We start from the raw sequence: 25,379 nt of genomic DNA on the forward strand, positions 1-25,379 counted from the left end.
GTCCATTCCAAGTAAAACTCTAGTTGCAAGAAGTCCTTTATATCAAGAAGATAATAATAATAATAATGATAAATTTATTTTTTACTACCCACAAGGGGCTAAACATAGAGGGGGCAAACAAGGACAGACAAACGGATTAAGTCGATCACATCGACCCCAGTGTGTAACTGGTACTTAATTTATCGACCCCGAAAGGATGAAAGGCAAAGTTGACCTCGGCGGAATTTGAACTCAGAACGTAGCGGCAGACGAGATACCGCTAGGCATTTTGCTCGGCACGCTAACGTTTCTGCCAGCTCACTGCCTTTTAATAATAATAATAATAACGGCTTCAAATTTTGCCGCAAGAGCATCCACTTTTTGGGGAAGGGGATAAGTCGATTACATCGACCCCAGTATTTCACTGGTACTTAATTTATCGACCCCGAAAGGATGAAAGGCAAAGTCGACCTCGGCAGAATTTGAACTCAGAACGTAACGGCAGACGAAATACCCATGGTGCATTCTGGTCGACGTGCTAACGATTCTGCCAGCTTGCCACCTTATTAATAACAACAACAACAACAAAAAGGTCTTGAGGCAATCTGTGTTAGTACAACAATACACATCCAGGTAAGGCACGAGCAAAAAACAGTGCAAAACACACAGAGACATTCAAAGTCAATATAATACTGGGTACTATTTAAGAAGAGTGGTCCCGGTGCGCGCACTCGTGCATCGATGTTGTATTAGAGATAATAACATTTTAGAAAGGCAGGAGGTGTAACAAAAAACAAAACAAAGGCGCTTTTCAGTAGAGAGACGTGAGAGTACAACAAAGGGAGTGAGTATATATTTCTTTACTGCCCACAAGGGGCTAAACATAGAGGGGACAAACAAGGACAGGCAAAGGGATTAAGTCGATTACATCGACCCCCAGTGCGAAACTGGTACTTTATTTATCGACCCCGAAAGGATGAAAGGCAAAGTCGACGTCGGCGGAATTTGAACTCAGAACGTAGCGGCAGACGAAATGTCGGTAAGCATTTCGCCCGGCGCGCTAACGATTCTGCCAGCTCGCCCGTCTTAAAGGGAATGAGTATATGTGTGACAAGCCTGGAGGATGCAGGTTTTTAAATGCGTATGTGAGGGAACAGGGAGTCAAGGAAAAAAATGTGTGTGTAAGCTCTAGTATTAATCGGGTTGAGTCACCCGACATAGTAAGTCTGTAAACACATAGAAAGTATGCAGGGCTGTAATATGAATGTTGTATATTTGTCGGTATAAATGCATTAGATTTGAAATGTAGTATATAAGGATTAAAACAATATTCAGCTCGGAATGTTAATCTTGACACGTCAAAGTAGGTTATATTACTCGTGTCAGTATAATTTACACAGAAAATTCATGATAAACACGTCTGTATCATAAAATGAATAGAAAAAAAATTTTAAAAGGGGGAAAGGTTTCGTTTACATTTTCGGCCACGTGAACCAGTTAAACATACATGGTCGGTGGGGTCTAATGCAGTTTCGCACCTCTCCTTGAAAAATGTATTTTTTTGAACAAACTTTTGTTCGGTTTCCTACGTTTTAGATGTCGGTAATTACAAATATGCAAAAAAAAAAAAAAATTATTTCACCCACCCCAGTTAAGATTTTTAATTTTGTTTACTTGGCTAATTGACGAACATATGCAAATCGAAATTAAATACAGACAAGATCATTAAAGTGAAAAGAATTTGAGTTCTACTTGTGTCTGCCTTAAATAATTTAATGTAAATCTCTAAATATATAAAGCTGAAGTTGTCTGTGTATGGCAGGTTTGGTAGCCTTCAACTAACACTATCTTCTCCGAGACCCTGCGGGGCAAGTTGACCAAAATTGAGAGTATGATAGAAGAAGGCTTGCTCTTCCTTACGTAGAAGAAAACATTCAAATCGGACCATGTTAACACCAAAAATTATTTACATCAAAAAGGTGCTTTTTTTTTCCTATGAAAATCCCTATTTTTTACGATTTTTTTTACTGCAGTGTGGTCATTTTTCGGTGTATTTCAACTAGAAAAATGTTCACTTAAAGAGAATAACAAGCTACATGATGCAAATTTTTTACTTTTCAAAAATTCCAATTCTAAAGGGTCGAAACAAACCCGACCAACGCCGGGCGATACTGCTAAGTTAAATATAAACCTAATGTAGCAGTCCCGGGATAAGGAAGAATGCTACTGCTATTTAGCCCTAGGAAACACCGTTTCCAGTTGGCTATGTGACACAAGCATTCTGTGTCCTTAAGTTTTCAAACAGTGGGGATAAGCACCTCCACTCAACAAAGCCAGTATCCAGGGATTAGTTTCAGAGTCATTGCACTTCATCGGCAACAGACCATCACTTTATCGTGCTGCTACTGTATAAAGTCTCTCTGAAAGATTTAGAAATGCAACATTTCTAATTAAATATACACCATTTTATGAGAAATAAACATTAATGTTATAAAGCTTAATAAGGGGCTCAAAATTCAACCCCTAAAATTCTGAAATCTTGGTTTCTTGCATATTCGGAATCTCCGTCATCTAAAAAATAGGGGAAAAAATTTCGAAAAAGTTCAAAATATTAAATGTGGGGAGAGATGGTGGTGGGTTAAACTTTTTTTGCATATTCGTAATCTAAAACATAGGGACACCAAAAAATTTTTTTTGATCTTTTCACTTTGGCCGGTCAAAGTGAAGAGATTCAAAATTTTGTTCAAATAAATGTATTTTTCAAGGAGAGGTGCGAAACTGCATTAGCCCCGAAAAATTCACTTTTAGTATATATAAGGAATAATTCGATATTTCACTTTACTGCAATATTTCTTCCAGCTATTTCCATATTTCTTTTCACACGCAGCCGAATCTCGTCTCTCACGATGGATTAATAAAATGATTAAATAAATTGGGTAAAAGTAAGGAAGGATGCTTCCGAACCCACAAGTCAAAGACCAGCAGAGAGACATAATAATGTCTCCTAAATAGTTAGGTTTCTGGCAGATGCCCCACCATCCAGATACTAATAATCGGCGATTGGGGAATGAAGTGGCGATACTTTGCAAATGCGCAACCGAAGGATGTTTGGGGTCACGTCTAAATGTATTTTTCTGGGAATTAGCTGAACGGAAAATAAAGTAACCAATACAGTTTATGACAGTTAATGCAGTTAAAATATACCACGGAAGGCTGTGGGATTGCGTCATAAGGTATTTACCCTGCAGTGTATACAAAAACGGTACCCAGACGAGGTCACCAAAACACAACATGAAACCGAACCCATCAGAGGTCATATCTATAGTGGTTAATATAGCTTCTTCGAACCATAAAGCATCGACTATATAGAAGCCTTGGAAGATGGTTACAAGCAAGAGAGCAGGTGATGGCCCAAAATTATCTAAATAGGATTTTACGACAAAACTAAGGTTAATAATAACCCAACCGATTAATCCTGGACGCATCTCACAAAAGAATTTCAAATCGAAAGAACCGATCCTTGGGTTGAGTTCATGTCCCATGAAGAAATCGTAAAAAATATTCCCAGAGTTTCCATTCGGAGCTAGTTTTGAAGGTGCAACTTTCCAAGATCTTACGTAAAGTAAAACACTCGAAATGTAACTGAAAATTAAAGCAGATATCATCATTTGAAAAAACTTGTCGTATATAATGCTAACTGGGAAACCCATGTGGACAGCAACTACAAAAGCAAATATAGATATTAATAGACCTAGGAAACCGTTGCATCTGTACTGAAGTCGCGACCCATCTCTTAATGGGACACCTTGGTACAATTTTCCAATAGGCAGTATAGCCAAGAAAGATTGGAATATCATCCAAAATAAAAACATCGACACTGCAGTCCAATCGACAAAATACGTCCACCAGTTATAAATGAAAGGTAACTGACCGAATTTACACGTTTGTTCGTTACACATGAGATTCATAATAATGACGGTGCATGGCAAAGCTACAATGTTTATTGCAGTCCCCAAAACGCCACCAAATTCCAGATCAGTTGTTTTTTCTGTTTTGTTGGCACCTTTTTTATTTACACGGTTGTTTCTGTAAGCTTCCATGGTTGTTTTAATAATATTAAATATTATATATGTGTCGATTTTGAATGGCAAAGTTCGGGGGAAAGTGTTTTTTTTTAAATGCGTCGCCGAAATCCCGAAGACATCCGCTGGACAAATGTTTTGCAATTAAAGAAACAAGCCACGAGCTTCCTGTAGACACGTGACTTCATCGCCAGCCAATCAGAATTCATTTAGTCGGAAGGAAATTCGAAGATGGTGGAAGATGTTTGTCGTCTGCGGAGATAATGGACAGACACTCGTATGAACCGAATTATTTAACTTCTTACTGAAGAAACCGACGGTATTCGTCGTTGAGTCTCAACAGAAATTAATGACCATGACGCTGATAGACCAAGGGGTGAGAAACGTGGCGAATTTTCGGCGAAAACTAAAGACATGTCTTGAGATTAACACTGGTAAAAAAAACAACAACCCAAACTTCCGTTAACTTAAGAATTCCGTTTGATGTCCATTCTTGTTTTTATGTTATTCTGAATAAGAACCCTTTGTATTTACCAATTAATCGAACATTTATAACTATTATTACACTATAAGGCCTGTTGCGAGAGATGTTATTCGTCAGTGTTTGTTTACGCATCAAGAATCTCTCCCTAAACATTTGTGGATATTCCATTATGGCCTTGGATACCACGAATTCAACCCATCTTTTTGGACATATACACTTAATAATTAGGGTTCAGCAAAGATTTGCTTTACCACATACCGAAGTTTAGAAATAGCAGCAAAAAAAAAAAAAAAAAAAAAACGTTAGCTATTTCTTCTACTTTAAAAAGGGACTCCCAGAAAAACCAAAATGGGACGGGAGCCCCTTTTTAAAGTAGAAGAAATAGCTAACGTTTTTTTTTTGGGGGCTGCTATTTCTAAACTTCGGTATGTGGTAAAGCAAATCTTTGCTGAACCCTAATTATTAAGTATTATTTTAGTTCACCATGAAATGGTCCTTTTTTTCATGTCGAATTCTACTTGGTGAAATTATTGATTACTTCTTAATTAATTAATTTTACCCTTTGTTATTTTTGGAATATATATATATATGAAAGAAAATAGGTGTTCAGAATGCTGGATGGTTGTAAAAATATATATTTATTTACATATCACATATGTCTTCATATTAGCGCTTACCCCTAACACCCCATATATAAAAAAAACACTTTCTTGAAATGTATCCGGTACCTATACCGAAGTTACGCCATATATATATATATATATATATATATATATATATATACACATACATACACACACACACATATACGCATTATTAAACAATATTATCCATGGTAGTTACAACTTCATAGTTTTCCTGTTCGACCTTCTTATGGCCATTATTTCCTGAATTTACGATAACGTTAAGTAGTAAACACTTCTTGTTCGTTAAGCTTTACTTAAAAATGTCAGCTTGGAGATTTCATTTTAAACATTTAAAAATATAACCGTGAATTGTGTTATCTTCCCGTTTGTGTTTGTGTATATCGTGGCAAATACTTGCCATTATATAATTTCATTATCGTTTTTTTTTATTAACGATTACTCTTTACTCTTTTACTTGTTTCAGGCATTTGACTGCGGCCATGCTGGAGCACCGCCTTTTTTAGTCGAGCAAATCGACCCCGGGACTTATTCTTTGTAAGCCCAGTACTTATTCTATCGGTGTCTCTTTTGCCGAACCGCTAAGTGACGGGGACGTAAACACACCAGCATCAGTTGTCAAGCAATGCTAGAGGGACAAACACACACAAACATACATATGTATACATATATACGACAGGCTTCTTTCAGTTTCCGTCTACCAAATCCACTCACAAGGCTTTGGTCGGCCCGGGGCTATAATAGAAGACACTTGCCCGAGGTGCCACGCAGTGGGACTGAACCCAGAACCATGTGGTTGGTAAGCAAGCTACTTACCACACAGCCACTCCTGCGCCTATTTAACTTCTTATAAACATTCTGTTCCATAAAGTAGATTGCTTTCATGAAGTATAATAATAATAATAATAATAACAATAATAAGGCTTCAGACACAAGGCCAACAGTTTTGAGGGGAAGGGCTTAGTTGATAGCACCAACCTCAGTACTTGACTGGTTCTTTATTTTAATTGACTCTGAAAAGACGGCAGGATCGTTATCTCACTGGACAAAATGCTTTCCGCCGAGGTTGACTTTCCTTTTCGGGCTCGATAAAATAAATACTAGTTGAATTCTGGGGTCCATGTAATCGACTCACCTGCTACCCTAAAATTGCTAACCTTGTGCCAAAATATGAAACTGTTGGAGTGGCTGTGTGGTAAGTAGCTTGTTTACCAACCACATGGTTCCGGGTTCAGTCCCACTGCGTGGCACCTTGGGCAAGTGCCTTCTACTATAGCCTCGGGCCGACCAAAGCCTTGTGAGTGGATTTGGTAGACGGAAACTGTAAGAAGCCCGTCATATATATGTATGTGTGTGTGTGTATATGTTTGTGTGTCAGTGTTTGTCCCCCTAGCATTGCTTGACAACCGATGCTGGTGTGTTTATGTCCCCGTTACTTAGCAGTTCGGCAAAAGAGACTGATAGAATAAGTACTGGGCTTACAAAGAATAAGTCCCAGGGTCGATTTGCTCGATTAAAGGCGGTGCTCCTGCATGGCCACAGTCAAATGACTGAAACAAGTAAAAGAGTAAAGAGTGTTGTGAGCTAGCTGAATTGTTGGTGCGCTGGACAGAATACTTCGCAGTTTCGGAGTTTTTACGTTCAGACCCCACAGTAGTCAACTTTGCTTTTCATCATTTCGCGGTAGATAAAATAAAGTACTAGTCGGATTGGTATCAAAAGAGTTAAATTTATCATCAACATCATCATTATTATTAGTATTCATTTTTCCATGCTCACACAGTATGAGACAATATTTTGAAACAGATTCTCTTTGGTCAAGTTCTTTCCTGTTTCTAACCCCACCTGTTTCCATGTTGTCATGGAAGTTTGGAAATAAAGGGCACTGCATGCATGACAGAAACATTAATTTACGACTACTATGCAAAGTCAAGACATGGAGACAGTAATACACACACATGTATTTTTATACATGTTTCAGTTATTGTTTACCAAATCTACTCAGAAAGGCTTTGGTTAGCTTAGGACTAAAGTAAAAGACATTTGTCTAAGGTGCCATGCTGTAGGATTGAACCTGAAACCACGTAGTTGGGAAGCTAATTTCCTATCACACAGCCATGCCTCTGCCAATTATGTAAAGCTTAATTTTTCTTAACAATCAATTTTCTGTCTTTTCGCTGTTGAATATTTTCCAAATATTTTTTCGTGTCCTGTTTCTCTTTTAGCTACCGAAAGCAAAGAAAAATCTCAGCTGGAAGAATTAGAACTTTTTACCAAATATTATCAACTTTGGAAGGGGAACAATGTTCAGAATAATAACACATACTATAGCATTCCAAAATTCTATTGTCAAGTAAGCTACTGTTTAAAAATAGTGATTATTGTTTTTTTTTTTCAGTTTCCCAATTTTTTTATTTTACCATATACTATGTACATATTTACAAACATACGTGTATGTCTTTTTCTTTTTGTTTATTAGCATTTTTTCTAGAAGGTGGGAGTTGGTTTATTTCTAAGAAATAAAAACTCTGTCTTTGTTATGTATCAAGCTTTAAGAAAGTCCTGCATAATTTTATTACATTGAAATCGATCAACATTAATGGAAATTGCAGCTGTGATACCAGTGCCAGTGGTACGTAAGAGAACCATCCGAACTTGGCTGTTGCCAGCACCGCCCCGACTGGCCTCGTGCCGGGGGCATGTAAAAAGCACCATCCGATCATGGCACACATTGTAAAGTGGCTGGCATTAGGAAGGGCATCCAGCTGTAGAAACCATGCTAAATCAGACTGGAACCTAATGCAGCTTGCCAACTCTGGTCAAACTTATTTCTTTACTGCCCACAAGGGGCTACATACAGAGCGGACAAACAAGGGCAGACAAATGGATTAAGTCGATTATATCGACCCCAGTGTGTAACTGGTACTTATTTAATCGACCCCGAAAGGATGAAAGGCAAAGTTGACCTCAGCGGAATTTGAACTCAGAATGTAACAGCAGACGAAATACTGCTAAGCATCTCGCCCAGCATGCTAATGATTCTGCCAGCTCGCTGGTCAAACTGTCCAACCTATGTCAGCATAGAAAACAGATGTTAAAGGGTGATGATGATATCTCTTTTCTTTGCTTGAGAATCCCATCATCTCCAGATTGTGACTTGTACTAACTTAACGAAGTGCAACAATAGTTATTGGTATGAATGTAAATTTATAATCAGGGTAGACATATTGTAGGTTTCAAAGCAGTTATCCATGGATATTTTCAGTGATTTTGGAAGTCATTCACATCTATAGGTCCAGTGCAAAATCACCTCCCTCCGACAAGCCATCCTAACGAGACGTCTGCATTGGCTGGGTCATGCCCTCCATCGTCAACCAGGAGAATTCATCTACGAAGCAATTGGTCCAGCTCCCCCTCAGGGTTGGCGAAAGCGATGTGGTGGACAATGAAAAACCTGGCTGATGACAGTCAAGGCTGATCTGGAACCCAACCTAAGCCCCATATCTACGACGTTCGCCGCTGGAATAAGGAGTGATTGGAGATCACACGATCGTTAGCCTCAAATTGCCAGGTCTTGTCGGCGTTTGTGAGAGATGCAGTGCTGAGGATGAATGAAGCCAGCTCAACCCACCCCGGGTGAATGCTGTCTCAAGACAAGATCTATAGGAAAACTAGCCTGTATGATTGTATATCACATTTCTTTTCTTTTCTAAATAACTATATATCTATGTGTGCATGTGTGTACGTATGCATATATATGTACATTTATATATAAAAGCAATGTGCATTCAAATGTGCATATACATGTTTTTTTACTACTGAATAGTATTTGAAATTAAGGCTAACCTGTTGACCACAAGTTCAAATTTATATTACAACATATTGTTGCCCCATGGGCAAAGGGCATAACCCTGGTTGACCCAGTCAATCTAGCTCATAACCAGATTCCATTTTTACTTTATGAATGCATTTTTACTGATAGACATGGTTTCTGGTTTTAAAAACAATTGATCTGACAAGATACAAATAGATAAGTTTATACAAATCTTTTCATGTATGATAGCATTAAAAATGTGGCCGTAAAACAAAATGAAAAGAATTGTTCTGTGTTCTAAATTATAGGTTTAGTTTGGAATTTTTATCCTCATTTTGGATGGCTATTTTATATTTCAAAATTTTTCTTTAACTTTAGCTCCCTCTAGAAGAGGAAATCTTATTGCAAAAGGTTCGAGAAGAAGCAAGGTAATTATATTTTTATATTGTTTGACAGGATTACTGGGATGTTTTCGGTTTGAACGGCAGTTTTTAACATAATTTCTAGGTAACTAAAAAAATTTTAAACTTCGTATACTGGTAGGATGTGTTTATAAAACATCTTTTTCTCTTGGCTTTATTGAGAAAATTCTATGGTTTGTAAGATATTTGTTGTTTTTTTTCTTTAATTTCTGCAATTTCAACCAATCACTGACGTCTATTAAGGTAAAAAAACATTCTGTGCCGTATGAATATGTCCCTCGTTTAAGAAACAGATTGTGAAGAAAAAAAGATACCCTCCCCCCACCCCTAACCATAACCCTAACCCTAAAACAGATTGAAATGCAATAGATCGATACTAGGGTCATAATTATGGGTGACAATTTCATATGACACCGCTAGAAAAAACTGCCGTTCAAACCGAAAATATCCGATTACTGTCATGTATTAACAATTTTTAATAAAATATTTAATACACCACATTATTTTAGAATTAAAGAAAAAATTCTGTTTCTGTTCATTCTTCTTTTTCTTGTTAGGGCCTTATTTTTGCAAAGAAGAAGCCGTGTTTTACTTGGAAATGAAGAACTGCAGGTAATATATCATTTAAAAATTATGGTTATCTTTTACATTTTCAAATGTATTTCTTGTTCTTTCCTGTCTTGCAAGTTAATTGGTAACTTCATTAGTGTCAGTGGCACAGAAAAAGCACCCAGTACACACTGTAAAATGGTTGGTTCTGGAAAAAGCATCCAGCTGTGGAAACTGAAGCACAATGCAACCCTGCAGTTTGCTAGATCCTGTCAAACCATCCGGCCCATGCCAGTATGGAAAATGAATGTCAATTGATAATGATGGTGATTCATCATCATCATCATCGTTTAACGTCAGTTTTCCACGCTAGCACGGGTTGGACGGTTCGACCGGGGTCTGGGAAGCCAGGGGCTGCACCAGGCTCCAGTCTGATCTGGCAGTGTTTCTACAGCTGGATGCCCTTCCTAATGCCAACCACTTCGCGAGTGTAGTGGGTGCTTTTTACATGCCACCGGCACAGGTGCCAGGGGAGTCTGGCATCGGCCACGATCGGTTGGTGCCTTTAACGTGCTACCGGCACGGAAGCCAGTCAAGGCAGCGCTGGCATCGGCCATGTTCGGATGGTGCTTTTCATGTGCCACCAGTATACAAATGTGTCTCTCTTCAGCTCTAATTCTCTATTCTTAACACTTAAGTTGGTTCAGACTGGGATGATTTTGTTCTGATCTGGTATCTATTTATCATTGGTTTGAAATATCACCTTGTACAATTTACATCAAACGCTTGTGGTAAACATGCAGCAGTAAATTAATTTGCTTCCATGATTTGCTTCTCTCGTACAGTACACTTGACCTAGCTGGGACTTTGCACCAACTGCAAATTTGGTCAGCAGCACTCAGTAAATTGTCCTGCAGGAACTTCCAGTTGTTCTCCAAGCTATATGTCCTCCTCCTCCTTATCATCTACCTGTTTCTGTCTCTTTGTCACCCTCTAACCTTTCATCCTCTGACACGAGTCCCCTCCTCAAATGCCCTTGCCCCTCTCATAATTCCTTGTCTTGTCTTATGAGTTACTTGGTGACCCTACCAGTGCTAGTGCCATGTAAAAAGCATCCAGTCCAAACTGTAAAGTGGTAGACATTTGGAAGGTCATCCAGCTGTAAAAATCATACCAAAACTGACCTTGCCTGTGCTAGTGCCACATAAAAAACACCAAGTCCACTCTGCAGAGTGGTTGGTGTTAGGAAGGGCATCCAGTTGTGAAAAAACCCTGCCAAACAGAGTAACATAGGGTAGTTTTTCTACCTGGCCAGCTCCTGTGAACTGTTCTACCCACCGATGCATGTATTGAAGATGGACGTTAAACAATGTTGATGATGATGATTCCTATTTATATTTTCACATGCATTAATAGTCTTATTTCTTTGTTGTCCACAAGGGGCTAGACATAGAGGGGACAAACAAGGACAGACAAATGGATTAAGTCGATTACATCAACCCCAGTGCGTAACTGGTACTTAATTTATCCACCCCGAATGGACGAAAGTCAAAGTCGACCTCGGCGGAATTTGAACTCAGAACGTAGCGGCAGGCGAAATGTCGCTAAGCATTTTGCCCAGCGTGCTAACGTTTCTGTCAGCTCGTCGCCTTAATGCATTAATATTCTTTTAGCTATAAACACACATCATCGTTTAACATCTGCTTTCCATACTGGCATGGGTTAGACGGTTTGATAGAAGCTGGCTAGACAGGAGCCTGCACCAGACTTTTGGTATGGTTTCTACAGCTGGATACCCTTCCTAACACCAACTACCCAGCAGGATGGACACAAAATTTCACTAATTTGGATTTCTCCTTCAAATCTGTTTATACCTTTGAGGTATGAAAGCATAGAATACAGGACGGTGTAGTTGTGAATTTTGTCTGGCCTTCTACATGGGATGTAGCCAGCCCACTTATGCATACCTTCCCTTCTTGGGACACAAAACTCTACTTGTGAAGACCTGTTGAGGCAAGTGAGAATCGAAATCGATCAATGGAAATTGCAGCTGAGTTACCAGTGCCGGTGGTACGTAAGAGAACCATCCGAACGTGGCCGTTGCCAGCGCCGCCCCGACTGGCCTCATGCTGGTGGTACGTAAAAAGCACCATCCGTTCGTGGCCGTTGCCAGCCTCGCCTGGCACCTGTGCTGGTAGCATGTAAAAAGCACCCACTACACTCATGGAGTGGTTGGCGTTAGGAAGGGTATCCAGCCGTAGAAACATTGCCAGATCAGACTGGGCCTGGTGCAGCCTTCTGGCTTCCCAGACCCCAGTTGAACCGTCCAACCCATGCTAGCATGGAAAGCGGACGCTAAACGATGATGATGATGTAACTTTAAATAATTTATTTTTTTTAAAAATACACCGATAGCTTTTGTGTAAAACGGATTTCATCTCTTTGTAGCATTTATGGTTTCTACTTGACAAACATCACACTCCACCTCTTGTTGCTGACGAACAGATGATAAATTATCATGACTTTCTTAAAGTGGCTGAACAAGCAGGGAGCAAGTGCAAGTATGGTTACATGATTACTCTTTTTACTCTTTTACTCGTTTCAGTCATTTGACTGCGGCCATGCTGGAGCACCGCCTTTAGTCAAGCAAATCGACCCCTTGACTTATTCCTTGTAAGCCTAGTACTTATTCTATCGGTCTCTCTTATGCCGAACCGCTAAGTTACGGGGACGTAAACACACCAGCATCGGTTGTCAAGCGATGTTGGTGGAGACACACACATACTCACACACACACACATATATATATATACATACACACACACACACACACACACACACACACACACACACACATATATATATATATATATATATATACACACACACACATATATATGACGGCCTTCTTTCAGTTTCTGTCTACCAAATCCGCAGTGGGATTGAACCCAGAACAATGTGGTTGGTAAACAAGCTACTTACCACAGCCACTCTTACGATTATCTATGTATTTGTATTTGATTAATGTAATTGAGTTTTCATTAGTATATTTTAATATTTTTGATAAATTGTTGTCATGGTAGAGGTGTTGAACCTACATCCCCATCCTTTTTCTTTTTCCTTTGGAATCTTTTTGACAATGGAGATTCCATTTTTGACCCACCCATCAAAAAAAAACCCTTTAAAATAAAATTTTAGCCTCTACTGCTTTAGGGGTTTTTTTTCACTTGTTTGTCTTGCCCTGTGAAATAACTTGAAAAGTTGGGCCTCCAAGCAGGCCTTTCACAATACCCTTAAAACCAGAAATTTTCAGCACCTCCTTATATATATATATATATACACATGACATAAAATTTTTTTTCAACCTCTAAATACTGAACGCTATATATAAAGGATTTTATCCTTTATATACACTGTTCAGTATTTATGTGTTGCAAAAAAAAATTAATCTTTCTACTTGTTCTACAATACATTTCAATGCTTCAAAAACAAACTTATGTTTGTTTACATATGGCATAATATATATATATATATATATATATATATATATATATATTGCACATAATCATCGTTATATTTTTTATCTTATATTTAATCTTTCTATAATATGTAATTTTCTAGATGGTGTAATTTAATATGAGGGAATATTATTCCAAACTTACAGGGAAAAATTCAATTTAGAAATACTAAATCAAATTTCACAAAATATAAAATATATATATAAATATTACGAAGATGTACTTGCATAGCCAGTGATTCGATCTGAGATTGTGTGCTGGAACGAAAACAATTGCAGCGTGGAAGGTGTTTGAAAGCCGTTCGATTCACTTCAACATTAAGCTGCAGCACGGATTTTTGTCAGTGAACAGGTCGCGGTCTTAAAGCGACGAAAATATCTTGACAAATTAAACTTAAATGTTGAAGTGAATCGAACGGCTTTTGTGTGTTTCTTAAATGGCTTACAAACACCTTCCACACTGCAATTGTTTTCGTTCCAGCACACGATCTCAGATCAAATCACTTGCTATGCAAGTACATCTCCGTAATATTTATATATATATATATATATATATATATATATATATATATATTATATTTTGTGAAATTTGATTTAGTAGTTCTAAATTGAATTTTTCCCTGTAAGTTTGGAATAATATTCCCTCATATTATTATTATTTTTTTATATATATATATATATATATGTATTAAAAATGCTTTTATACCTGATAATACATGGAAAATTGTACTTAGATAATCAGAAAATATTAAATTTTGACATGAAATAAACTTATTAGCTGTATTTTTTTGTAGTCTGAAGCAGTTTTTATTTTTATTTTATTCAGATCTTTCTTTACTGCTACTATTTTTGGAAAATTATATCAGAATGAGAATTATGGAAGAATACCTATTATGCAGTTTTTTAATTATGTGATGCGAAAAGTTTGGTTGCATCAAACAAGAATTGGATTATCTTTATATGATGTTACTGGGCTTGGTTATTTGAAAGAAACGGTAAGCTTTTGTCTTTGGATTTGTATGATGCCAGAAAATGTGTATGTGATAATAATAATGGGAGAGAGAGAGCAAAATGGAATTGTATATGTTTAACAGAAGGCTATTTATGAGAATACCCTTTTCTCTTTTTACTCTTTTACTTGTTTCAGTCATTTGACTGTGGCCATGCTGGAGCACCGCCTTTAATTGAGCAACTCAACCCCGGGACTTATTCTTTTGTAAGCCCAGTACTTATTCTATCGGTCTCTCTTTTGCCGAACCGCTAAGTAACGGGGACATAAACACACCAGCATCGGTTGTCAAGCGATGTTGGGGTGGACAAACACAGACACACAAACATACACACACACACACACACATACATATACTTACATATACATATATACGACAGGCTCCTTTCAGTTTCTGTCTACCAAATCCACTTGCAAGGCTTTGGACAGCCCAAGGCTATAGTAGAAGACACTTGCCCAAGGTGCCACGCAGTGGCACTGAACCCGGAACCATTTGGTTGGTAAACAAGCTACTTACCACACAGCCACTCCTGCGCCTATATATAATTAAGTTTGAAGGATTTGAAAGATGTTGCCATCATCGTCATCGTTTAACGTCCGTTTTCCATGCTAGTATGGGTTGGATGGTTCGACCGGGGGTCTGGGAAGCCAGAAGGCTGCACCAGGCCCAGTCTGATCTGGCAATGTTTCTAAGGCTGGATGCCCTTCCTAACGCCAACCACTCCGTGAGTGTAATGGGTGCTTATTACGTGCCACCAGCCCAGATGCCAGTCGAAGCTGGCATACGGCCACGATCGGATGGTGTTTTTTATGTGCCACCAGCACGGAGGCCAGGCGAGGCTGGCAACGGCCACGATCGGATGGTGCTTTTTACTTGCTTTTTCTTTTCTCAATGTTTTGGATTAAGTGGCTTTCATCACTTTCCTCTATTTATAGAATAAGATTTCAAAGAAACCACAAAATTAACATTAATTTTGCATTTGTATTTTTCTGCAGGATCTAGAGAATTACATTTTAGAACTTATCCCAACATTGCCACGAGTAAGTTGACTCTTTAATATTTGGTGCATGTTTTTTTATTTAAAAGATTTACAGTTTTCTCTATCTTTAATACAATTTGAGAATTTATAAGATTCTGAAAAAAAATTGATCAATCACATTTTGAAATCTTAGCTAACAGGGTTTGAGACGTTTTGGCACAGCTGTTTTGGCATTGTTGATTTGACACTAACTTATTTGACACGAGACAATTTAATGTTTCTCTCATTCACTCCTTCCCTCCGTCTCTATCTCTTTCTATCTATTTGTACATATTTCTGCACATGTATGGCTTTTGCTTCTAGCATATAAAAGTACGGTTGCCAAAACTAGTTGAATGTCCGGTCTGCTGTGCCAATTCATCAATGTCCAAACAGCATCATCATCATATGTTTGTTTCCCATACTAGGAACAGTTTGACTGGAGAAGGCCAGCCGCGGAGCAGTCCAGGGTCCAATTGTCTCTTGTGGCATGGTTTCTACAGCTGGATGCCCTTCCTAACACCAACCACTTTACAGAGTGTACTGGGTGCTTTTTATGTGGCACCATCGCCACCAAATCATTTTATTCCGTAACTAATAACTAGCTCTCACACCAGCAATCCTCCCACGACTAAGACGTTTATTCTTTTGAATATAAATTCACTACTTTTCATTTTTGATTTGGCCTTAGGAAAGACATCAAAACTGACCAGCATTAAAATTTCGTATCATTTATTGTTGTTATTTTAACCAATTATTTGTGTTATTTCATTCTAATGGACATGGAAGGATTATTTTATTTTGAAGAAAATTGTCATTTTACGAGTAAACAATTTCTTTCGGTGACAAAGAAAAGAAATTACAAAAACACCCCCTCCAAAAACAAAAAGGATTTAAAAAAAACCTTATCTTAAATATCTTTATTTCTTGAAGAATTCCCAGCTCCATACTTGGATAATTAAAGGAGGGTATAGGGTAAGTGGTTGATTCTGATGATCATCATCCCTTTCTCTATGAACAAACACCTTGTTTTCTTATCCTCCCCAAGAACTATTATTTCAGTCCTTTCTCCTGAAACTTTATAACAATTTCTCTCTCTTCCTCTGTGTGTATGTATTTGTGTGTTTATATACATATATATATAATATTTATTATAGTATTTATATATATATATATATACATACATATATATATATATACATACATATATGTGTATATAATATTTATTATAATATTTATATATATACATATATGTGTGTGTAATATTTATTATAGTATTTATATATAACTATGTATGTATGTATAAATATGTATGTAAAGCCCTTTTAAATACTTTTATACAAATTTTAAATTATTTCTAAAACGAATTTATCTTTGGAATGAAATTTCAATAAATATCACAATATTAATCTGTTCTTATAGGGTGGTGAGGTAGCAGAGTTGTTAGCAGTATTTTCTCTGTCTTTATGTTCTGAGTTCAAATTACTACCACCACCATCATCATCATCGCCACCACCATCATCATTACTACCACCACCATCATCATCACTACCACCACCATCATCATCACTACTACCACCATCATCATCACTACCACCACCATCATCATTACTACCACCACCATCATCATTACTACCACCACCATCATCATCACTACCACCACCATCATCATCACTACCACCACCATCATCATCACTACCACCACCATCATCATCACTACCACCACCATCATCATTATCGCCACCACCATCATCATCACTACCACCACCATCATCATCACTACCACCACCATCATCATCACTACCACCACCATCATCATCACTACCACCACCATCATCATCACTACCACCACCATCATCATTACTACCAACACCACCATCATCATTACTACCACCACCATCATCATCATCGCCACCACCATCATCATCTAACCCATTCTGTCATGCTTGCATCCTGGATCAGACAGAATTTGTTGAGACAGATTGTGAATACCTTATATTGGGTTGTCTGGAAAGTTCGTGCCAATTTATAGTAGCTGACCTTTCGACTTACCCCTCCCAGGCACCTCAATTCTGGGAAGAGGGTATTTTCAAGTTAAAGGAAAGATGGAGATGCATTGTGCAACAAAATGGTTCATACTTGCTTGATTAAAAATGTAATGGCAAGTATTTATTGACCTTTTCCTTTCCTTTAATAATCGGCACAAACTTTCCGGACAATCCAATATATAGGGGGAGAAAAAAAATGGAAGTATAATGAATTACTTCACATTTCTATATTTTGACCACAATTTTCTATCCTGTTTCTTCCTTAAACATTTCCATTTCAAATGCTATATACTACTGCAATGTTTATAGTTAACTGTCATTTCTGAATTTTGAAATATTAACTATGAACAAGTCTATTTCTCCTTCTTTTTAACTTCTATTTTTCAATTGTATTTTATTTCCTGGTACATTTTTTCCCAACATTCTATTCTTTAGCAATTGATTCTGTATTTGTAAAGTATTTTTTTCCATGAGACCTAGGAATCTTAACCCCTTTAGTCATGGATAAAAAAAATAAAACTAATTTTTAATTTTAATTTTTTATTTATACCAAAATACAGGTAAATAACACATATTGATTACATTTTAAAGCATTCAGTATTCAGTATGTTTAATTTGTTTGTCATGGATAAATAAAAAAAATTTAGTTAACACCAAGTGGTAAAAACCAGTTTACTTAACATCTCTGAGATTTACGAGAAGACACAACCATCCTCTATGACTTGTGAGCAAACTCTGGATGAGAATCTTGTGATCTTGGTTATATATGCATTTTAGAGGTGTCCAACCTATTGGTCACTGTGACTTAGCTTAATTATAATTTATATTTTTTTTGTAATGTATGCTGAAAATTTGTCCAAAGTGACTGAAGGGGTTAAAGCTGAGGCTTAATCCAGTTTCAATGGCATTTTAAGTGACTCGAGTGAGATTACAGCACTACTCACTGAACAGGAGGCTTGTCCCTTGCAGTTTTAACTCCCCAGCTATTACTGGGGTTCGTTTATAGTAGAGTGGACAGGAGCAACATGAAATGATGCCTTTCACTCACGGGGCATGGCTGTGTGGTTAGGGAGCTTGCTTCCTAGTTACATGGTTTCGGGTTCAGTCCCACTGGGTGGCACTTTGGGTAGGTGTATTCCACTATAGCCCCGAGCTGACCGAAGCTTTGTGATTGAATTCGGTAGGCGGAAGTTCCTGCCGTGTGTGTATGTGTGCGTGTAGGTGCTTGTGCCTCACCGAAAGAGAGAGAGAGAGAGAGAGGGAACACAACACTGCCTGATCTGGAAAATGAAACTGTGATTTTACAATTGCCAGTTTGACACCTTAGCCACTAGGCCATGTGCCTCCACATTGTAAAACAAACAAATATCATCATCATCATTATGATTTAATGTCCATCTCCAATGCTGGTATTGGTCTGGATGGTTTGATAGGAGCTTGCACCAAGCTCCACTGTCTCTTTTGGCATGATTTTTACAGCTGGATGCCCACCCTGATGCAAACCACTTTACAGAGAGGACTATTATTTAAAATATCATTAATTATCTTACTTTGTTCAAGATAAATTTTTCCTTTGTGATTGGAATACAAACATCTGTGTTTCATAGTCATTCTATAAAGAGTCAGCTCTATATATCATCATCATCATCATCATTTAGCGTCCGTTTTCCATTATATAAACGGCATATCTCTTTCCATATATATAAACGACAAAATGTCTGTTTGTGTGTGTGTGTGTCCTTTATACAAATCCACAATTTTTCAGTTAGAGGTCTCGCACTTTCTATGGTCATTCAAAACTGTCCAAGGGTGGTCGTGCACATCTTTACATTTCCCCAGTCACCCCGCAAAACCATTAAAAAATCAATAGAAGTGACTTTTTTTGTGAATTTTCTATTCAAAACCCAATCAAAATGCCCGAAATTTGATACGCCAATTGAATGCCAGCTAGCTGTATGTGATTGGTCGGAGATTTGGACAGTACTCGCATGTATGTGCGCACGCACACAGCTGTATATGTATGTGCTAGCACTATGACCCGGCAACACCAGGTCATAGTGCTAGCATTACAATAATAATCATCATCATTTAGCATCTTCTTTCCATGCTGGCATGGGTTACGCAGTTTGACTAGAACTAGTAACCTGGAGAGCTGCACCAGATTGCAGTCTGAATTTGGTTTGGTTTCCTTGCCCTTTCCTAACGTCAACCACTCCATGAGTGTCATGGATGCCTTATATGTGTCACTGGCATGAGTGCTCCTACATGTTACCAGCATGATTGCTTTTATGTGTCACTGGCACTGGCCACAACTACAATTTCACTTGGCTTGATGAGTCTTCTCCAGCACAGCAAATCACCAAAGGTCTTGATCACTTGTCAGTGCCTCGTGGAATCTCAAAATCTGATCATACTTCACCACCTTGTCCCAAGTCTTCCTGGGTCTACCTCTTCCCCAGGTTCCCTACATGGTTGGCGATCAGCACTTCTTTATGCAACTGTCCTCGTACATATGCATCACATGACCATACTAACGCAGTTGTCTCCCTTGCACATCACTTTCTGATGCCGCTTTGCCCAATTTTTCTCTCAAGGTGCTTCTACACTGTTGTACCTGGACACTGACATTGCACATCCAGTGAAACGTACTAGTTATATTTCTTTCAAGCCTTTGCATGTCCTCTGCAGTCACAGCCCTTCACTGCCATGTAACATGGTTGTTTGCAAACAGGCATCATACAATCTGCCTTTCACTCTGAGAGAGAGGCCCTTTGTTACCAACAAAGGTAGAAGCTCTCTCAAATTTGCCCAGCCTATTCTTATTCTAGCAGCTATGCTCTCAGAGCATCCACCTCCACAGCTAGATAATGAAAGCTATCAACTACTTCTATGTATCCCCAATGGCATTTGACAGCGTCTATTTTCTCTGCATTTCTTGTGTTGTTATTAATAATGACGGATTCTCCCGTCAAAGACGATGTATGAGCGTTCGGCTTTTGCCGAATGACCTGCACAAATGATTTGTTTATAGTGACCAAATGTTCATGCTGCACTCTCAATCAAATCATGCTGCACTCTCAATCAAATCAATGTTGTTTGAACAGGTGCACTGTGTACCACACGTCAAGTGTCAAAATGATTGCAGAGCAATGTGAAGTGAAGTGTCTTGCTTAAGAACACAATGCACCACCTGGTCTAGGAATTGAAATTAGTTCACACTAAGCCATGTCATGTGCCCTTAATAATAATAATAATAAGTTGTAGAACTTTTAAAGTTTTCAACTGAGAAATAAAAAAAGAAATTATCCAATTAAAACTCTTTGTCCTTTTAAAAAATGTTGGTAATACTATATACTTTATCATTGTTATTTTGGAAAGCATGTTTTAATTATTTCATTAAAAAAAATCTCGTTATACTTGTCTTCCCTCTGTATCTCAGCTTCTATTCTTCAAAATTATTTAACAGTCTATAACAATACTTTAACAAATATTTCTTATGTTTATGTATGGCTTGTTTATTAACAGCTATATTAAAAAATAACAACTCTTCTTCATTTAATTAACTTTTTAACCCTTTAGCACTGATTACTCTGATTACTCTGTCAAATGTAATGATTATATAGTCATATTGTTTTGAATTTGTCCTGCATTAGTATCTTGTAGTTTTGAGGTTTTGATGATGTGATGGCAGTGTGGGGGTAGCTGTGAGTGGGAGGATCTGGCTGGTTTGAAAGCAGGAGTGGCTGTGTGGTAAGTAGCTTGCTAACCAACCACATGGTTCCGGGTTCAGTCCCACTGCGTGGCATCTTGGGCAAGTGTCTTCTGCTATAGCCCCGGGCCGACCAATGTCTTGTGAGTGGATTTGGTAGACGGAAACTGAAAGAAGCCTGTCGTATATATGTATATATATGTATGTGTTTGTGTGTCTGTGTTTGTCCCCCTAGCATTGCTTGACAACCGATGCTGGTGTGTTTACATCCCCGTCACTTAGCAGTTCAGCAAAAGAGACTGATAGAATAAGTACTGGGCTTACAAAGAATAAGTCCCGGGGTCGATTTGCTCGACTAAAGGCGGTGCTCCAGCATGGCCGCAATCAAATGCCTGAAACAAGTAAAAGAAAAAGGTGGAATATTTTGGCTGGATACGGCCAGTTTAGCCCTTTAGCATTTTATCTGAATCAGATATTCCATCTTTTATGTTCAAACTAACTGGATCTAGCTTCTCACACCTATCCTACAATCATCATCGTTTAACGTTCGTTTCCCATGCTGGCAAGGGTTTGACTGTGGTCTGGCAAGCCAGGAGGCCGCACCAGGCTCCAATCTGCTCTGGCAATGATTCTACAGCTGGATGCCCTTCCTAATGCCAACCACCCCAAGTGTGTAGCGGGTGCTTTTTGTGTGCCACCGGCACGGGAGCCAGTCAGACGGCACTGGCATCGGCCACGATCAGATGGCGCTTTTTACATGCTACTGGCACAGGAGCCAGTCCGGCGTTCTGGCAAATTCAAAACAATGTGAATGAATAAGCATTACATTTGATAGAGTAATCAGAATGCTCAAGCATTCATAACACTTCTATGCTTAATAATTTTCATGTTATCTAATATAACAGGAATGCTATATTGATTGTACATGCTTTTATGATACATGTGTGTGCATATATATATATATATATATATTATATATATATATATATATATATGCCACAAGAGAGACAGAGCAAGGCAGAAACAAGGAAAATGCCACTTATATTTGAACACTATACAAATATTCCTTTAAAAAAACATTTCTTTTAATTTTTCTAAATTTAATTATTTAATCGTTACAGTTGAAAAGGTCTCAAAATGACTGAAACCCGTACTGAAGTGTTCTTTATAAAATTATTTTAGCATTTTCTATTTTGACTTATTTTTTCATATATATATATTGGCTAAACTGGCAAAATGACCATTCCAAAATATAACAAAATATATATATATATATATATATATATATATATATGTATATATATATACTTGAATGGGCTATGGTGCCCAAACAACTCGTATGAAACACCTTTAAATGTGTTTTCCAGGTGATGATATTTAGACATGACCTCAGCCAATACTGGCCGAAACTTATCTAATTATAGTTTGAGGGTGTTACATAATCAGCAGTTAATAGCAGAGTATGTTTTTGATTCTGAGTTGAAATCCTTCTGGGATTGGCTTTGCTTTTCATTCCACATCATCATCATCATCATCTTTCCATGCTAGCATGGGTTGGACGGTTTAACTGGGGTCTGGGAAGCCAGAAGGCTGCACCAGGCCCAGTCTCACCTGGCAATGTTTCTACGGCCGGATGCCCTTCCTAACGCCAACCACTCTGTGAGTGTAGTGGGTGCTTTTTACGTGCCAGACGAGGCTGGCAAACAAATTATCTATTAGTAAAATATTGTTTTTTTTTTTTTTTTTTTTTTTTTTTGCAGCTACTTTTACTCCCAAGTACTACAAAATTAATTTCTTGTTTAAAAGTGGGGTGCATTCTGAAAGTAGCAGATGATGACACTAATTCGTCAAAGTCTGAGTGACCGACATTGAAAAAGTCTTGAAATTTTCTTTTACAAGTGCAGACATGGCTGTGTGGTTAAAAAAACTCACTTTGAAACCACATGATTTCAGGTTCAGTCCCACTGCACAGAACCTTGGGCTAGTGTTTACTGCTATAGCCTCAGGCTGACTAATTCTTTGTGATTGAACCTGGTAGATGGAAACAGTGTAGAAACCATATATATATATATATATATCACCATGATCACTGTGACCGACCAGGGTATCAGATGTTGCTACATATTGCTGGTCACAATGCGCTTCACATTGTTTTAGCCTTCAAATGACGCCACCCCAATGGCTAAGTGAGCAGGCCAACAGAAGAAAGAGTGGGAGAAAGTTGTGGTGAAAGAGTACAGCAGGGATCACCACCACCCCCTGCTGGAGCCTCGTGGCGCTTTAGGTATTTTCGCTCAATAAACACTCACAATGCCCGGTCCAGAAATTGAAACCGCGATCCTACGACCGCGAGTCTGCTGCCCTAAACACTGGCCAATTGCGTCCCCATATATATATATATATATATAATATATATATATATATATATATATATAGGGCTTCCACACACATATATATGCATGTATTTGTGTTCTCCATCCCCACAACTTGGCATCTAGTATTGGTTTATTTATGCCCCGGTAACTTAGCAGTTTGGCAAAGAAGACCAATAGAATAAATACCAGACTTAAAAAGGTAAGTACTAGTGTTGATTTGTTTGACTAAACCCTTCAAGGTGCTGCCCTAGTATGGCCACAGTCCAGTGACTGAAGCAAGCAGAAGATAAATGATAAGTTACTGTAGCCTACATTTTTATGGATATTTTAAAATTACCATTTATATTCTCTGTATGTTTGTACTTAGTTTAAAAGTATGGATAAAAAAGATTTGTTGATCAATTATGAATTAAAAAAAAAAAAAAAATTATAACGAGATTTGTTTACTCTGGGTGCCATGCAGTAGGACTGAACCTGTAGCCATACAGTTTGCAAAATGACCTTAACTACAGAACCATTTTATGCAGTAGTTATTTTTTATTTGAGTTTGTTAGGAAACATATAAATTAACCACTACACCATATGCCTGGACACATGGCGTAATGGTTAAGAATGCAGGCTACTAACCTCAAAATTCCGAGTTCGATTCCAGGCAGTGACCTGAATAATAACAATAACATTGAAAAATACCTTAGGAATGAAAACCCAGGTTTGAAATTTACCCAAGACACCTGATGAAGGCTGGAGGGTATATCAGACGAAACGTTGTGTTAACAACAAACAAGATGGGGACAAATATCCGTCAAATATAAATAATGTACATAATTACTCATCTCTTAAATATAGAACTGAACATATGAATTGTCAATTTTTTTGTAAATATCTTATGTGAGGATACAATTTCTCCATTAATTCATTATTATAAAGCAGAATAAATTTGTTTATTCAATTCTGTTATATATATATAAGGCAGCTAGCTGGCAGAATCGTTAGCATGCCGGGCGAAATGCGTAGCCGTATTTCGTCTGATGTTATGTTCTGAGTTCAAATTCTGCCGAGGTCGGCTTTGCCTTTCATCCTTTCAGGGTCGATAAATGAAGTACCAGTTACGCACTGGGGTCGATGTAACCGACTTAATCCCTTTGTCTGTCCTTGTTTGTCCCCTCTATGTTTAGCCCCTTGTGGGCAATAAAGAAATATATATATATTCACACATATATATCTTCTTATTTTGGGTTTCAAAATATTGATTTCTTTTCAGTTGAATATCTTGGAAAGATCTTTTTACTCCTTCTACGTGTGTACTGCTGTCAGAAAATTCTTTTTCTTCCTTGATCCTATGCGAACTGGAAAGATTAAAATTCTGGATATCCTTGCCTGTGGTTTTCTTGATAATTTATTAGAGGTAAGTTTGGATTGGCAGAGAACACATACTAGCATCAATTATCACTGATCTAACAAGAGAATTTAGATAAGTGACAGTTTACATCGTCATCATTTAACATTCTCCTTCCAAGCTGGTATAGGTTGGACAGTTTGACAGGAGCTGACAGAAGATTGTGCCATGCTTTAGTGTCTGCTTCGGCCTGGTTTCTAGGGCTGGATGCCCTTCCTAATGTCATCCACTTTACAAAATGTACTGTGTGCTTTATGTGGCACCAGCAGCAGGAGGGTTACCAAGTAACTTGCAACGCAAAATCCCTCAAATTATGTTATGACTGAGCCTTT

The 25,379-nt window shown here is 37.9% G+C and overlaps 2 protein-coding genes across 4 annotated transcripts in view; one reads left to right on the plus strand and one right to left on the minus strand.

Annotated features, from left to right (window-relative positions):
* Window positions 1–1,313: 1,313 nt before the first annotated feature.
* LOC115217064 (delta(14)-sterol reductase LBR-like) lies at window positions 1,314–4,208 on the minus strand. Its single transcript, XM_029786649.2, has 2 exons — window positions 2,736–4,208; window positions 1,314–1,474 (listed from the first exon to the last, which is right to left on the minus strand). Exon 1 carries the CDS (start codon window positions 4,077–4,079, stop codon window positions 2,784–2,786), a length of 1,296 nt encoding a protein of 431 aa, XP_029642509.1. The 5' UTR covers window positions 4,080–4,208; the 3' UTR covers window positions 1,314–1,474; window positions 2,736–2,783.
* Window positions 4,209–4,274: 66 nt separating this feature from the next.
* LOC115217062 (serine/threonine-protein phosphatase 2A regulatory subunit B'' subunit gamma) overlaps window positions 4,275–25,379 on the plus strand; it is a 31,801-nt gene continuing 10,696 nt past the window's right edge. For 2 of the 3 annotated variants that reach the window (XM_029786647.2, XM_036507222.1), the window contains exons 1-9: window positions 4,275–4,495; window positions 7,415–7,542; window positions 9,382–9,431; window positions 9,983–10,037; window positions 12,423–12,535; window positions 14,318–14,486; window positions 15,497–15,541; window positions 16,453–16,494; window positions 24,913–25,056. In XM_029786647.2, the coding sequence (XP_029642507.1) occupies window positions 4,411–4,495; window positions 7,415–7,542; window positions 9,382–9,431; window positions 9,983–10,037; window positions 12,423–12,535; window positions 14,318–14,486; window positions 15,497–15,541; window positions 16,453–16,494; window positions 24,913–25,056 (831 nt within the window). In that variant the 5' untranslated portion in view covers window positions 4,275–4,410. The remainder of the gene's footprint in view (window positions 4,496–7,414; window positions 7,543–9,381; window positions 9,432–9,982; window positions 10,038–12,422; window positions 12,536–14,317; window positions 14,487–15,496; window positions 15,542–16,452; window positions 16,495–24,912; window positions 25,057–25,379) is intronic. The other variant, XM_029786648.2, reaches the window with a different exon arrangement.

Source organism: Octopus sinensis, linkage group LG11 (assembly GCF_006345805.1).
Source record: "Octopus sinensis linkage group LG11, ASM634580v1, whole genome shotgun sequence".
In the NCBI taxonomy this organism is placed as follows: Eukaryota; Metazoa; Mollusca; class Cephalopoda; order Octopoda; family Octopodidae; genus Octopus; species Octopus sinensis.